The sequence below is a fragment of the Mustela putorius genome, unplaced genomic scaffold (assembly GCF_011764305.1).
Source record: "Mustela putorius furo isolate JIRA1106 unplaced genomic scaffold, ASM1176430v1.1 tig00000196_pilon_pilon_pilon, whole genome shotgun sequence".
NCBI lineage: Eukaryota > Metazoa > Chordata > Mammalia > Carnivora > Mustelidae > Mustela > Mustela putorius.
Genome location: NW_025421310.1, coordinates 14947440 through 14957727, shown reverse-complemented (window position 1 = coordinate 14957727; position 10288 = coordinate 14947440). Strand labels below are relative to the sequence as shown.

The following is a 10288-nucleotide window of genomic DNA, read 5'->3' as shown; positions in this document are numbered from 1 at the left end:
TCTCGTCCCCTCCGTAACCGGTTCCTCTGACAGGTCCTCCCCCGGCTCTCTCTGAGGTGGAGACTGGTCCATTCTGTCTTCCTGCTGGCCTCTCCCTCTACTTTTTCTAGGGGCGTCTCTTTCCCCAACCCCAACTCTGCCTTGTCCCGGGGCCGTTGCCTCAGCCTCGCTTCTCATTCATGTTGCTCCCTACTTCCACCTCACCATTTGTCACAGTGCTGCCACCTTCAGTGATCGAGAGGAAGCAGAGGAGGCAGAGGGACCGAGGGGACCAGGATGTCACACTCGATTGGGCAGAGAGCTGGGGTTTGGACGGGCTGGGCTGGGCAGGAGAGGACGGAGGACGTTAACGTGCGGGGCAAGGAGAGGCCTGGACACTGGATAGTGCACAGAGCTGTGGCACTGCGTTAGTCCTGGCCAGGACCCAGCAGAGCCGTGCTGGCAGTGACCTTGTGGGTGTTGCAGACCTGGCCTGTCCCCGCAGCCAGCACTGGCGAAGCTAAGCCAGCAGCCTCAGAGTACGCACACCGTGGGACAGTAGGTGAGTAGATGGTGTGGAGAAGAGAGCGTGAATGGCTTTTTGGGCAATAGTCCCCTGAAAGGAGAAGAAATAGAGGGTGGGTGGTGAGCAGGGTCAGGCCCTTGGATATGAGGTGGCAGAGCTGGGACTGGGTCCTATGGGTGACGGAGAGCACAGATGGGTGGTCCTCCCCTTGTTGAGGGGGGACTGAGGGCCCAATGTGACCAAGAGGGGGGCCGCAGGAGCAGCTGGGGGAGGGGGTCCCTGCCCCAGAGTGGGACCCCGCCCCCTGACATCACTGTCACATTATTGCGCTAGGGTTGGCTGACCAATAAGCTGCTGCTTGCTCTTATAATGGGTCCTAGCAACGGGTCTGACCTTGGGCTAACAGGAGAGGAGAGGGGAGAGGGAGAGCCTGCAGGGCGGGTGAGTCTGGCTGGGCCCTGTGGATGAAGGGAGACGGGGGCTGCCAGGACCAACCCGAGCTCCCTGGCTGCCTGGCCCTGGCTGCTGGGACTTGCCCCCGCACCTGCTTTCCTCTCCTTGGGCCATATCCTTCCATGGCCCAGGGGGACAGGGTGCAGGGAGAGTGGGCATAGCACGGGAGAAATGTCCCTATCCGGGATGGGGGTGCAGAGCTGGCGGGAATAATGGAATAAGGAAGGTTTCTGTGGGGCGTACACAGGGACAGCCAGGAGGCAAAGAGGGAGGCAAAGACACGTAGCCGAACGGAGAGCTCCGGAGGGATGAGGGAGCCCAGGGAAATAAGCTTGAATCCTGGCTGGGCCTCCGTGCAGGGACCTCACTTGGGTGGTCTGAGCGCCTCGGTCCCTCTGTCTGATGGGGACAGTGATCTCTAGTGTGAGCTTACCTTGGCCACCGGGGCAGGGCTGGGTGTTTAAGGAGAGGGACTCCCAGTGTCTGGGCATCTCCTCATGCCAGGCTCCGTCCACCAGCTGAACCCCAGGACGTTGCCTAGGGCCAGACGGGTGAGCTCACGACCCTCACAGGCCGCCTTAGCCCCATGAGATAGCAAGGGTGTCTTCCGCGTGTCTTCCTCGGGGCACTCGAAGTCTCACAGCTTGAAGTCACCCAGCTAGGAATGCTAACCAGGCTGAGAACGCTTACTGCCTGCTGTGAGCCACGCACTGTTTCAAAACACTTTCTATGTATCAACTCACTTAATTCTCAAAGACCTGAGTAGGGGTTTGCTATTAACCACAGTGACTGGCTTCATCTTACAGATGAGGGGAAGGAGACGGAGTGTTTCAAGTCACTCAGCCCGTACGTAAGGGAGCCAGGATTTGAGCCTGGGTCTGGCTCCAGGGTCGGGGTCCCCCTCAGCACCCCTTCCCGCTGCCCCCCACGGCAGTAGGGGCAGGAGCCGAGTGTGCTCAGCCTCGGCCCAGGGGCTGAGCTTCCACCCTTTCCTTCGGAGGCCAGGCTACCACATTCGTGCAGCCTGGTGCCCAATGAAAACACAGGCCCCTGGCTCAAGTATCTGTAAGAATTTCAGTCAGCATCAGCAGAGCGTTAAGCTGAGAGCTGAGCCTTCCAAGCCTGGGGCTCTGTGTGACCGCCTGGGTCACAAGCAGCCATCAGGCCCTTTCCCTGAAGACGACTGCGCACCGCAGGAGGCACTCGCTATGCCTTTTACGCAGAGGAACAGGCTCAGAGAGGTGCCTCGCTCTGCCCCAGGTCACACAGCAAGTCAGAAGCAGGGATGGGATGTGAGCCTAGGTCTGTGAGACCTCAAAGCCCCCCACCTCGTGCCAGATCTGTACCCGGGTTTTTTGAGAAGGGGTGGGCCAGAGGGACTGCCCTTATGTCCTTGGTGTCTCTCTCTCCCTACCCGGCACCAAGGCCTAGGAGAAGTGAACGGCTCCCTTCTACCCCCGCAGACGCTGAGGACCACGCGTCCTGTGACTCTCCCCCAGCTCCCGTGCCCTCCGAACCGCTGGTCACCATGGCTACTTCGAAGTTGCCAGCAGTGCCCAGGGAGGAGGAGACCACCATCCTCATGGCCAAGGAAGAGCTGGAGGCCCTGCGCACGGCCTTCGAGTCGGGCGACCTCCCGCAGGCGGCCTCTCGCCTCCGGGAGCTGCTGGCCTCCTCGGAGAGCATCCGCCTGGAGGTGGGAGTCACGGGCGAGTCCGGCGCTGGCAAGTCCTCCCTCATCAACGCCCTCCGCGGCCTGGGCGCCGAGGACCCCGGTGCGGCCCTCACAGGCGTCGTGGAGACCACAATGCAGCCCTCGCCCTACCCACACCCCCAGTTTCCCGACGTGACCCTGTGGGACCTGCCGGGGGCCGGCTCTCCGGGCTGCCCGGCTGACAAGTACCTGAAGCAGGTGGACTTCGGCCGCTATGACTTCTTCCTGCTGGTGTCCCCCCGCCGCTGCGGGGCCGTGGAGACCCGCCTGGCCTCGGAGATCCTGCGCCAGGGCAAGAAGTTCTACTTTGTGCGCACCAAGGTGGACGAGGACCTGGCGGCCACACGCACCCAGCGGCCGTCGGGCTTCAGCGAGGCAGCCACCCTGCAGGAGATCCGGGACCACTGCGCAGAGCGGCTGCGGGCGGCCGGCGTGAGCGACCCCCGCATCTTCCTCGTGTCCAACCTGTCGCCGGCCCGCTACGACTTCCCGCTGCTCATGTCCACCTGGGAGCACGACCTGCCAGCCCACCGGCGCCACGCCGGCCTGCTCTCTCTGCCCGACATCTCGCTGGAGGCCCTGCAGAAGAAGAAGGACATGCTCCAGGAGCAAGTGCTCAAGACGGCCCTGGTGTCGGGCGTCATCCAGGCCCTGCCCGTGCCCGGGCTGGCGGCCGCCTACGACGACGCCCTGCTCATCCGCTCGCTGCGCGGCTACCACCGCAGCTTCGGCCTGGACGAAGACTCGCTGGCCAAGCTGGCCGAGCAGGTGGGCAAGCAGGCGGGGGACCTGCGCTCCGTCATCCGCTCCCCGCTGGCCAATGAGGTGTCGCCAGAAACAGTCCTGCGGCTCTACTCGCAGTCGTCCGACGGTGCCATGCGGGTGGCCCGCGCCTTCGAGAGGGGCATCCCCGTGTTCGGCACCCTGGTGGCCGGTGGCATCAGCTTCGGCACCGTCTACACCATGCTCCAGGGCTGCCTCAACGAGATGGCTGAGGACGCCCAGCGGGTCCGCATCAAGGCCCTGGAGGAGGACGAGCCGCCGTCTGAGGTCAGCCTGGAGGCTGCCGGCGACAATGGCGTGGAGAAGCGGGGTTCCGGGGAGGGGGGCTGTGAGGAAGCCCCGCTCTCGACCCGCCGGAAGCTTGGCCTCCTCCTCAAGTATATTCTGGACAGCTGGAAGAAGCGGGACTTGTCGGAAGAGAAGTGAACGTGCAGACCCACCCCCTGCCTCACCCACAGACCAAGCCTTAACAAAACCAGCTTAACAAAGCCTGTGTGCTGGAAATGTGTACGCCGAGGGCCTGAGCTTGTCACTGGGGGGGGGGGCGGGAGGCGGCGCAGAGGGGCCCCAGGAGGCCTGTGGGACACACTGAACCCGGATGGGACTTGCTCGGGGCGGGGAGAGCTTCAGGGTGTGGATGGCAGGCCAAGGGCGCCTTGGTGGGGTCTCTCTCCCTGGTCCCCTGGTAGCCAAGGGAGATTTGTGGGGCAATGGGACAGCCAGGCCTGGATCCAAGACAGGCATCAACTTAGTGGAGACTGGGGCTGGCAGTGGTACTTATTTTTGCTGCCATCTTCGGTCCCTTTCCGGGAAGCCCCGCATCCCACAGGCCTCCTCTGGAGGGGGAGGGGCAGCCAATCGGTGCCCAGGATGGGCACAATGGTGCCTGGCAACCGGTCAAACAGGGTGGGGGACATGCAGGACATCCTGGGTCAGTCCTGCTGCCAGTGAGTGATGGTGGGTGTGGGGGGCCGGGGAGGTGGGAGGCCCGACGGCTTTGTGCTGGCCTCCGTGGGGAGCCTGGGGCAGCGGGAAGCTGGTGGTCCTTTCTCTGCCCATCGGAGGAGAGAAGGGGCTGAGGGTGAATCCTGCCACCTAGAATGGGTCGCGTTGGAGAGCGTGCAGGTGTGTGTGTGGGAACCTGTGTGGTGATAAGCTTTCTGGTGTGTGTGTGAATGTGAGGGGCCTGGGTGAGCGTCCAGGATTCCAATGCTGTGGGTCTGAGGTGGTGGGCAGCCCGCTGACTGGAGTTGGACCTGTCGTGTCTGCCTGGCTGTGTGGGTGCACGAAGGCTGGGGTTGTGCTGAAGGCCAAGGGGCCCAAGCCAGGGTGACAGCGGGGGGTGGATGGGGAGACTCCTGAGAGGCACATGGCTGCAGGCGTCCCTGTGTGTGGGCAACATGAGGCAAGGGGATCCGTGTCTGCAAAACCAAACCCGGGGCGTGCGCTCACTCTGCCCTTGGCTCTTCGGTGGGAATGCAAAAGTGAACCTGACCCCTTCTACACGCTCAAGCCCGACCTCACATGCCAAGTCAAGGGTCACATATTTAGAAAATTTAAAACTACCCGATTAGGGGCTCTGGACAGGACGGGCTGCCCCTAGGCCTTCTGTGGTCTTGGACAAGGGTCGGGGAAGGGCTGGATTTAGGTGCAGAGAAAGATGAGTTTCCAGGAATTTACAAGGCAGCTGTGTGCAAGACCGGTGGCGGAGCAGGGACTGGAGGGCAGGGGAGGTGGCCTCATCCCTAGGTACTCACGAATACTGCCTATGGATATTCCTAGATCTGGGGAGGGTTCTTGCCTTCCTTGGGGGCCTCAAATGACCTTGAACCTAGGAAACAGGTCCAGACAAGGAGGGGCCACTTTCCCCTGGGGGATTAAAGAGGGTGCCAGTCCCCTCTGCTGCAGAGCTCTGGGTTTTGCAACAGGATTCTTCCTTTCCTGGAAGGCCTTCCTATTGGCTCTGTCAGGACTCTGTTTGGGTTCACCTAGACCTTTCTGCACTCAAGAGGATGTGGGGATGATGGAAATTATAATAGTAGAAATCCCAGACTCCCAGATATGAGGTCGGGATGGTCCACTCCAAATCTGTTCTCAAAAACACAGCCCACATCCCTATACCTGTGCACCCTCAGACATCATCCTAAACACAGGACCCCTGGGCCCGAGTGGCTGGGATGGAAAGGTCAGGCGTGAGTAGTGTTGCTCCCCACACAGATCCCAAGGTTAAGACCCATGGGTCACCCTGTCCTGTCCTTCCTGCCACCATCTCTGCCTCTGCCTCATCCCGCAAAGGCCACTGGGGGCGCTTTCAATGTCCACCACGCACCTCTCCCTTACCTGTTGAAAACCCATGGCTACCCACAGAGAAAGACCAAGTGCAGCCTGATTCTCCGAGCTCTTCCCAAGCTGGCCTCCGAACCTCGTCGACAGTAGACCCTGAGTCTTCCTAAAACAGAGCTGGAGGGCCCTGGGGAGTCATCGACCCATTTCACAGGTGAGGAACGGAACGGATGGGGGAAATAAAGGCTGCAGAAGGAGACAGAAGCCACCCAGTGTAACCCAAGTCCCTAGCATGGCTGGGACTAGTCGCTGTCCTGCGTTCAGTGTCAGCACTGGTTACCCAGGCCGTCACACCAAAGAGGACTCGGAGGCTCAGAGGCTGGGCGGGGTGCGTGGAGGCGCGCACTGCGGTTCCCGGGCAGATGGGGGTACTGGGAAGCCAGTGACAGTGGGGGCGGCATCTTCACACATGCTCCAGGCCCGTCCTGTCGAGTCTCTCTTCTTGGTGTTGGAGCTGCAGTGCCCAAAGAGGTCCTGCCTGGCCCACAGTGGGTGACCGGCTGCGCAAGGATGGGGTGGGGAGGCTGTATGGCAAAAGGATCAGAGGGGGCCGGTCCATATCCTGGCTCCAGGGCAGGCTGGAAGACATTTGGTGAGTGGCTTTTACCTCCCTGAGCCTTGGTTTCCTACCCTGCATAGTAGGGACTTCATCAAATGATGCTTGTGGTTAGAACAGTGGCTGGTCCTGGGTACACAGTGAGCAAACATTAGCTGCTGTCAGCAATGATGACAGGTCTGGCCCTTCATCACTGCCCTATATTGCTGATCACGGTGTTTGGCCTCTTGCTTGATCTCAGGGTTGTGAGTTCAAGCCCCATGTTGGGCAGAGAGATTACTTAAAACTAAAATCTTAAAAAAAAAAAAAAAAATTTGAATTCTACCATCGTAAGACCCACTTCCCATTCCCAACACTTCATGCACGAGCTGGGGGCCTTGGGCATCTGATTCCTCCTCTCACTGCCAAATGCAGATAGTCAGGGAATCTCCTTTACCGGCTGTTGGGGTTTTCGGAGATACTCCAAGGAGGAGAACCTGGCGGTGATGAATCAGAGTGAACTGAACTCAAGCATTTAGCACCAGGGCCTGGCATATGGTTGCTCTCTCAGTACGACTGCCGGCGATGCCTCAAGGACTGGGGCGTGCTGAGGGGTGAGAGAAACGAGGGCAAACGCTCCCTCACCTGTCCTGTTGAAGGTCGTCGATCCTGAAGACGGACGCCTGGATGTCGGGGGGCCCATGGCGAGCAGAGTCTTCCCGTCAAGCCTCAGCCAGTCCAAGATACTGAAGCTATGGGGGGACAGCAGCACTCTGAAGGGAGTCTTTGAGGCAGGGGACATGTCATCAGTAGCCACCAAGCTCCAGGCCACCCTTTACTCGCTGGAGAATGCCAGGCTGGATGTAGGCATCACGGGGGACATGGGCTCAGGCAAGTCGACCTTTGTCAATGCCATCAGGGGGCTGGGAGACGAGGACCCCAAATCGGCCTACACGGGCGTGGTGGAAATGACGGTGGGGCCCACGCCGTACGCACACCCGAAGTACCCCAACGTTGTCATCTGGGACCTGCCGGGCATCGGCGCACCCACCTTCCAGGCTGAAAAATACCTCCAGCGGGTGCTGCCAGCCCGTTACGACTTCTTCATCATCATCAGCTCGGAGAGCTTTGCTGCCCACCACGCCCAGCTGGCCCGTGAGCTCCGGCAGTGCGGCAAACGCTTCTACCTCATCCGCTCCAAGGTGGACGTGGACATCGCCGCCTCCCGCAGCCGGCGCCCCAGCACCTTCTCAGAGGAGAGGGTGCTCAGCCAGATCCGGGATGACTGCTGCCGGCAGCTGGAGGGTGAGGGGCATGCGCTAGGGGCCAGGGCGGGTGGGTTCTGGAGGGGTCCCCTGCCCCTTCCCCTGCCTCTGCCAGCCAAGGCCCGCTGAGAGGAGAGAGGTCGTCCAATGTCACACTGTGTGACCGAGCTGGGCCCCGCGGTGGGGTGAGGCTCACAGCTGCCATTCATTTACTGAGAGTTGGCGCTCTTCAGGCACAGGTGACAGAGACCAATCACCTGCATTAAGGAAACGGGAGGCGGGCTGGCTCGCGTATTTGCCAAGTTAGAGCCGTGCAAATGCTACGTGCCTGCGGGGCATGGGCACCTGTGGCTGAGCACAGCTAGTGTTTAAAGGATTACCACAGGCACTGCTTCCATGCACTCACTTCACCAACCGGTTTCCCCCTTGTGTGGTTTGGTAACTTGCCCGAGGCCATTTGGGGTGGGGGGGTGTGGGGCGGCAGGGAGCAAGGCTGGGATCCGGGGCGGAGCCCACACTCTCCAGCAGGGCACTACACGCTCCTGGGAAGTGCTCGGCCTCCTGGGCAGCTGTAGGGACCTCGGGGCCTGCTCTGGTGCCAAAACGGCATGGTGCTCTTGTATTCTGCAGTGGGGGGCCTGCAGGACCCCAAGGTCTTCCTGCTCTCCATGTTTGAGTTGGGTAAGTATGACTTCCACCTGCTGGAGGAGATGATGGTGAAGGAGCTCGAGAGCCACAAGCAGCATGCGTTTCTGCAGGCCCTGCCCAACGTCTCGAAGCCCATCCTGGAGAAGAAGGCAGCCTCGCTGCGGCAGCACATCTGGCTGGTGGCCGCGGTGGCCTCTGGCATCAACCCGAGCCCCGTGCCAGGTGTACGGGATGTGGCATGTGACCTACACATGCTCATCGACTCCCTGCAAAGCTACCGCTGCAGCTTTGGGCTGGACAAGGACTCCCTTGTCACGTTGGCGGGGCAGACGGGTCAAGCCCTGCACAAGATCCTGGAGGCAGCACGGGGCCCAGAGACCCAGGTCACCGAGGCACTGGTGGTGGAACGACTGGGCCAGGCCTCCCGGGATGCCTCTGCTTTCACCCAGGAGCTCCTCAACGTGCCCATCCTTGGCACCCTGGCCAACTGTGGCATCTCCTTTGCCACCATCTACCAGATGCTCCGCACGTCTCTGGATGAGGCGGTCAAGGATGCCCAGAGACTGCTGCTTCAGGCCTTCCTCGACGACTCCGAACACGAGTTCCCAGACAGATCCAATCCGTGATCCCAGCCCTGAGCCTAGGCCAGCTGGAGGTGGCAGCCATGGACTGGGAGGATACGGGTTCTGTCCCCAGGCAGGGTGGTGCTGGGGGAGGGAAAGAAACTCAAGCTCTAGCTCTCCTGGACTGAGCCTGTGTGCCGTGTTTGTGGTTTTGAGCTCTGGGTTTCACGCCCTCTTTGGCCACTGCCCCCACCTTCCCTGCTCTGAACCCCCGCGTCAACCAGCAGTCCCCTGGGATGGAGAAGGAACAGGCAGGACACGGGACAGGTAACCTTTGACAAGGTGGGGAGGAACACCATTGTCTAGCTAGAGAGGGCACTTTGGAAGGTGTTGGCATAGGTCAGGGCAGTGGGGCAAAGGGTTCAGAAGCATTTCCCTAAGAGGACAGTGAATGTCACAGCTCGGAAACGGCCAGTGAGAATGATTGAGGTTCTTGCCTAAGGTCTCGGTCAGCAAGTGGCAGGGCTGGAGCCTGCTGTGGGTCTCCTGCCCAAACCTCAGCCCCTCCCTCTTGGGCTACCCCTGGCCCGTGTTTTCTTCCCCATGCCCAGGATTCCAACGACCAGGACACCAGGACTGTGTGGGTATGCCCAAGGGCAGGAGAAGGCAGGGAGACCAACGGGGTACGGGGCAGCTGGCGGACAGACTCAGCTGGTGACTGAAACCAGCGGCATCCGTGAAGAGAGTGGAGCAGCAGGACTGGAGGGTCACGACTAACTGGGGATGGGTGGGAGGGCCAGACCGATTTGGAGACAAACTTTGAGAAACAGCAAGCTAAGACGTAACAGATTGAAACCGAGCAGATGAGGGCAGGGCCTATACTGAAGGACATGGTGTATCTGACCGAGGGTCCATTCTGGATTTAAAGGTAGAGACTACTTTTAAACAAGAGTAGGTAAGGTCTATGGGGAAAGGAGGCCTCCATATTTAACCAACAGGAGGCATCGTGTGTAAGGGTAAGGTCCTGTTTGCATAAGGGTAGAAGCTGTTTCAACTCAGGGTAAATACTATGTTGAACTAGAACATGTCCTACTTTTTAACCACGTACTGAATTAGGTCCTGCATTTAACTAGGCATTTCACCAAAGGCAGGCACTGTCTTCAACTGAACGCAGAGGACATGAGGGTGCAACTGCATTTAGCCAAAGGAGGGCATGGGATTTTCCTATCAGTAACACGGAGATGGGAGGCTTGATGTCACCCCAGGAAACAGAACAGCCATTCCTAGGGGCTTCCTCCTCAGCAAAGACTGGTTTCCATCTGCTCCTGACAACTCTATGACCTACAGTGGATGTGTCCCCGTGGGAAGGTCACTCAGGCTCTAATGGTGGCTATAGGTAATGTGCCCCCAAAGGCTGGGACCCCACTTTGTTGCTCCCATGACAGCTCACCGAGGAGGTAAAGAGAGAAGCACCAGAAC

General features: G+C 60.1%; 2 protein-coding genes across 5 annotated transcripts; both read left to right on the top strand.

Annotated features, from left to right (window-relative positions):
• The first annotated feature begins 869 nt into the window (after positions 1-869).
• LOC101691187 (interferon-inducible GTPase 5) lies at positions 870-3943 on the top strand. 2 transcript variants are annotated; one of them, XM_004767693.1, is made up of 2 exons: positions 870-946; positions 2422-3943. In XM_004767693.1, exon 2 carries the CDS (start codon positions 2487-2489, stop codon positions 3879-3881), a length of 1395 nt encoding a protein of 464 aa, XP_004767750.1. In that variant the 5' UTR covers positions 870-946; positions 2422-2486; the 3' UTR covers positions 3882-3943. The 2 variants fall into 2 exon arrangements, with proteins under 2 accessions (XP_004767750.1, XP_012919281.1); XM_013063827.2 differs by having other exon boundaries at positions 872-946; positions 2384-3943.
• Positions 3944-4346: 403 nt separating this feature from the next.
• On the top strand, positions 4347-10281 carry LOC101688809 (interferon-inducible GTPase 5-like). 3 transcript variants are annotated; one of them, XM_004767683.3, is made up of 4 exons: positions 4347-4402; positions 5823-5952; positions 6993-7638; positions 8229-10281. In XM_004767683.3, exons 3-4 carry the CDS (start codon positions 7035-7037, stop codon positions 8870-8872), a joined length of 1248 nt encoding a protein of 415 aa, XP_004767740.1. In that variant the 5' UTR covers positions 4347-4402; positions 5823-5952; positions 6993-7034; the 3' UTR covers positions 8873-10281. The 3 variants fall into 3 exon arrangements, with proteins under 3 accessions (XP_004767740.1, XP_012919450.1, XP_004767741.1); XM_013063996.2 differs by having other exon boundaries at positions 4359-4412; XM_004767684.3 differs by lacking the exon at positions 4347-4402 and adding an exon at positions 4420-4580.
• Positions 10282-10288: the final 7 nt, after the last annotated feature.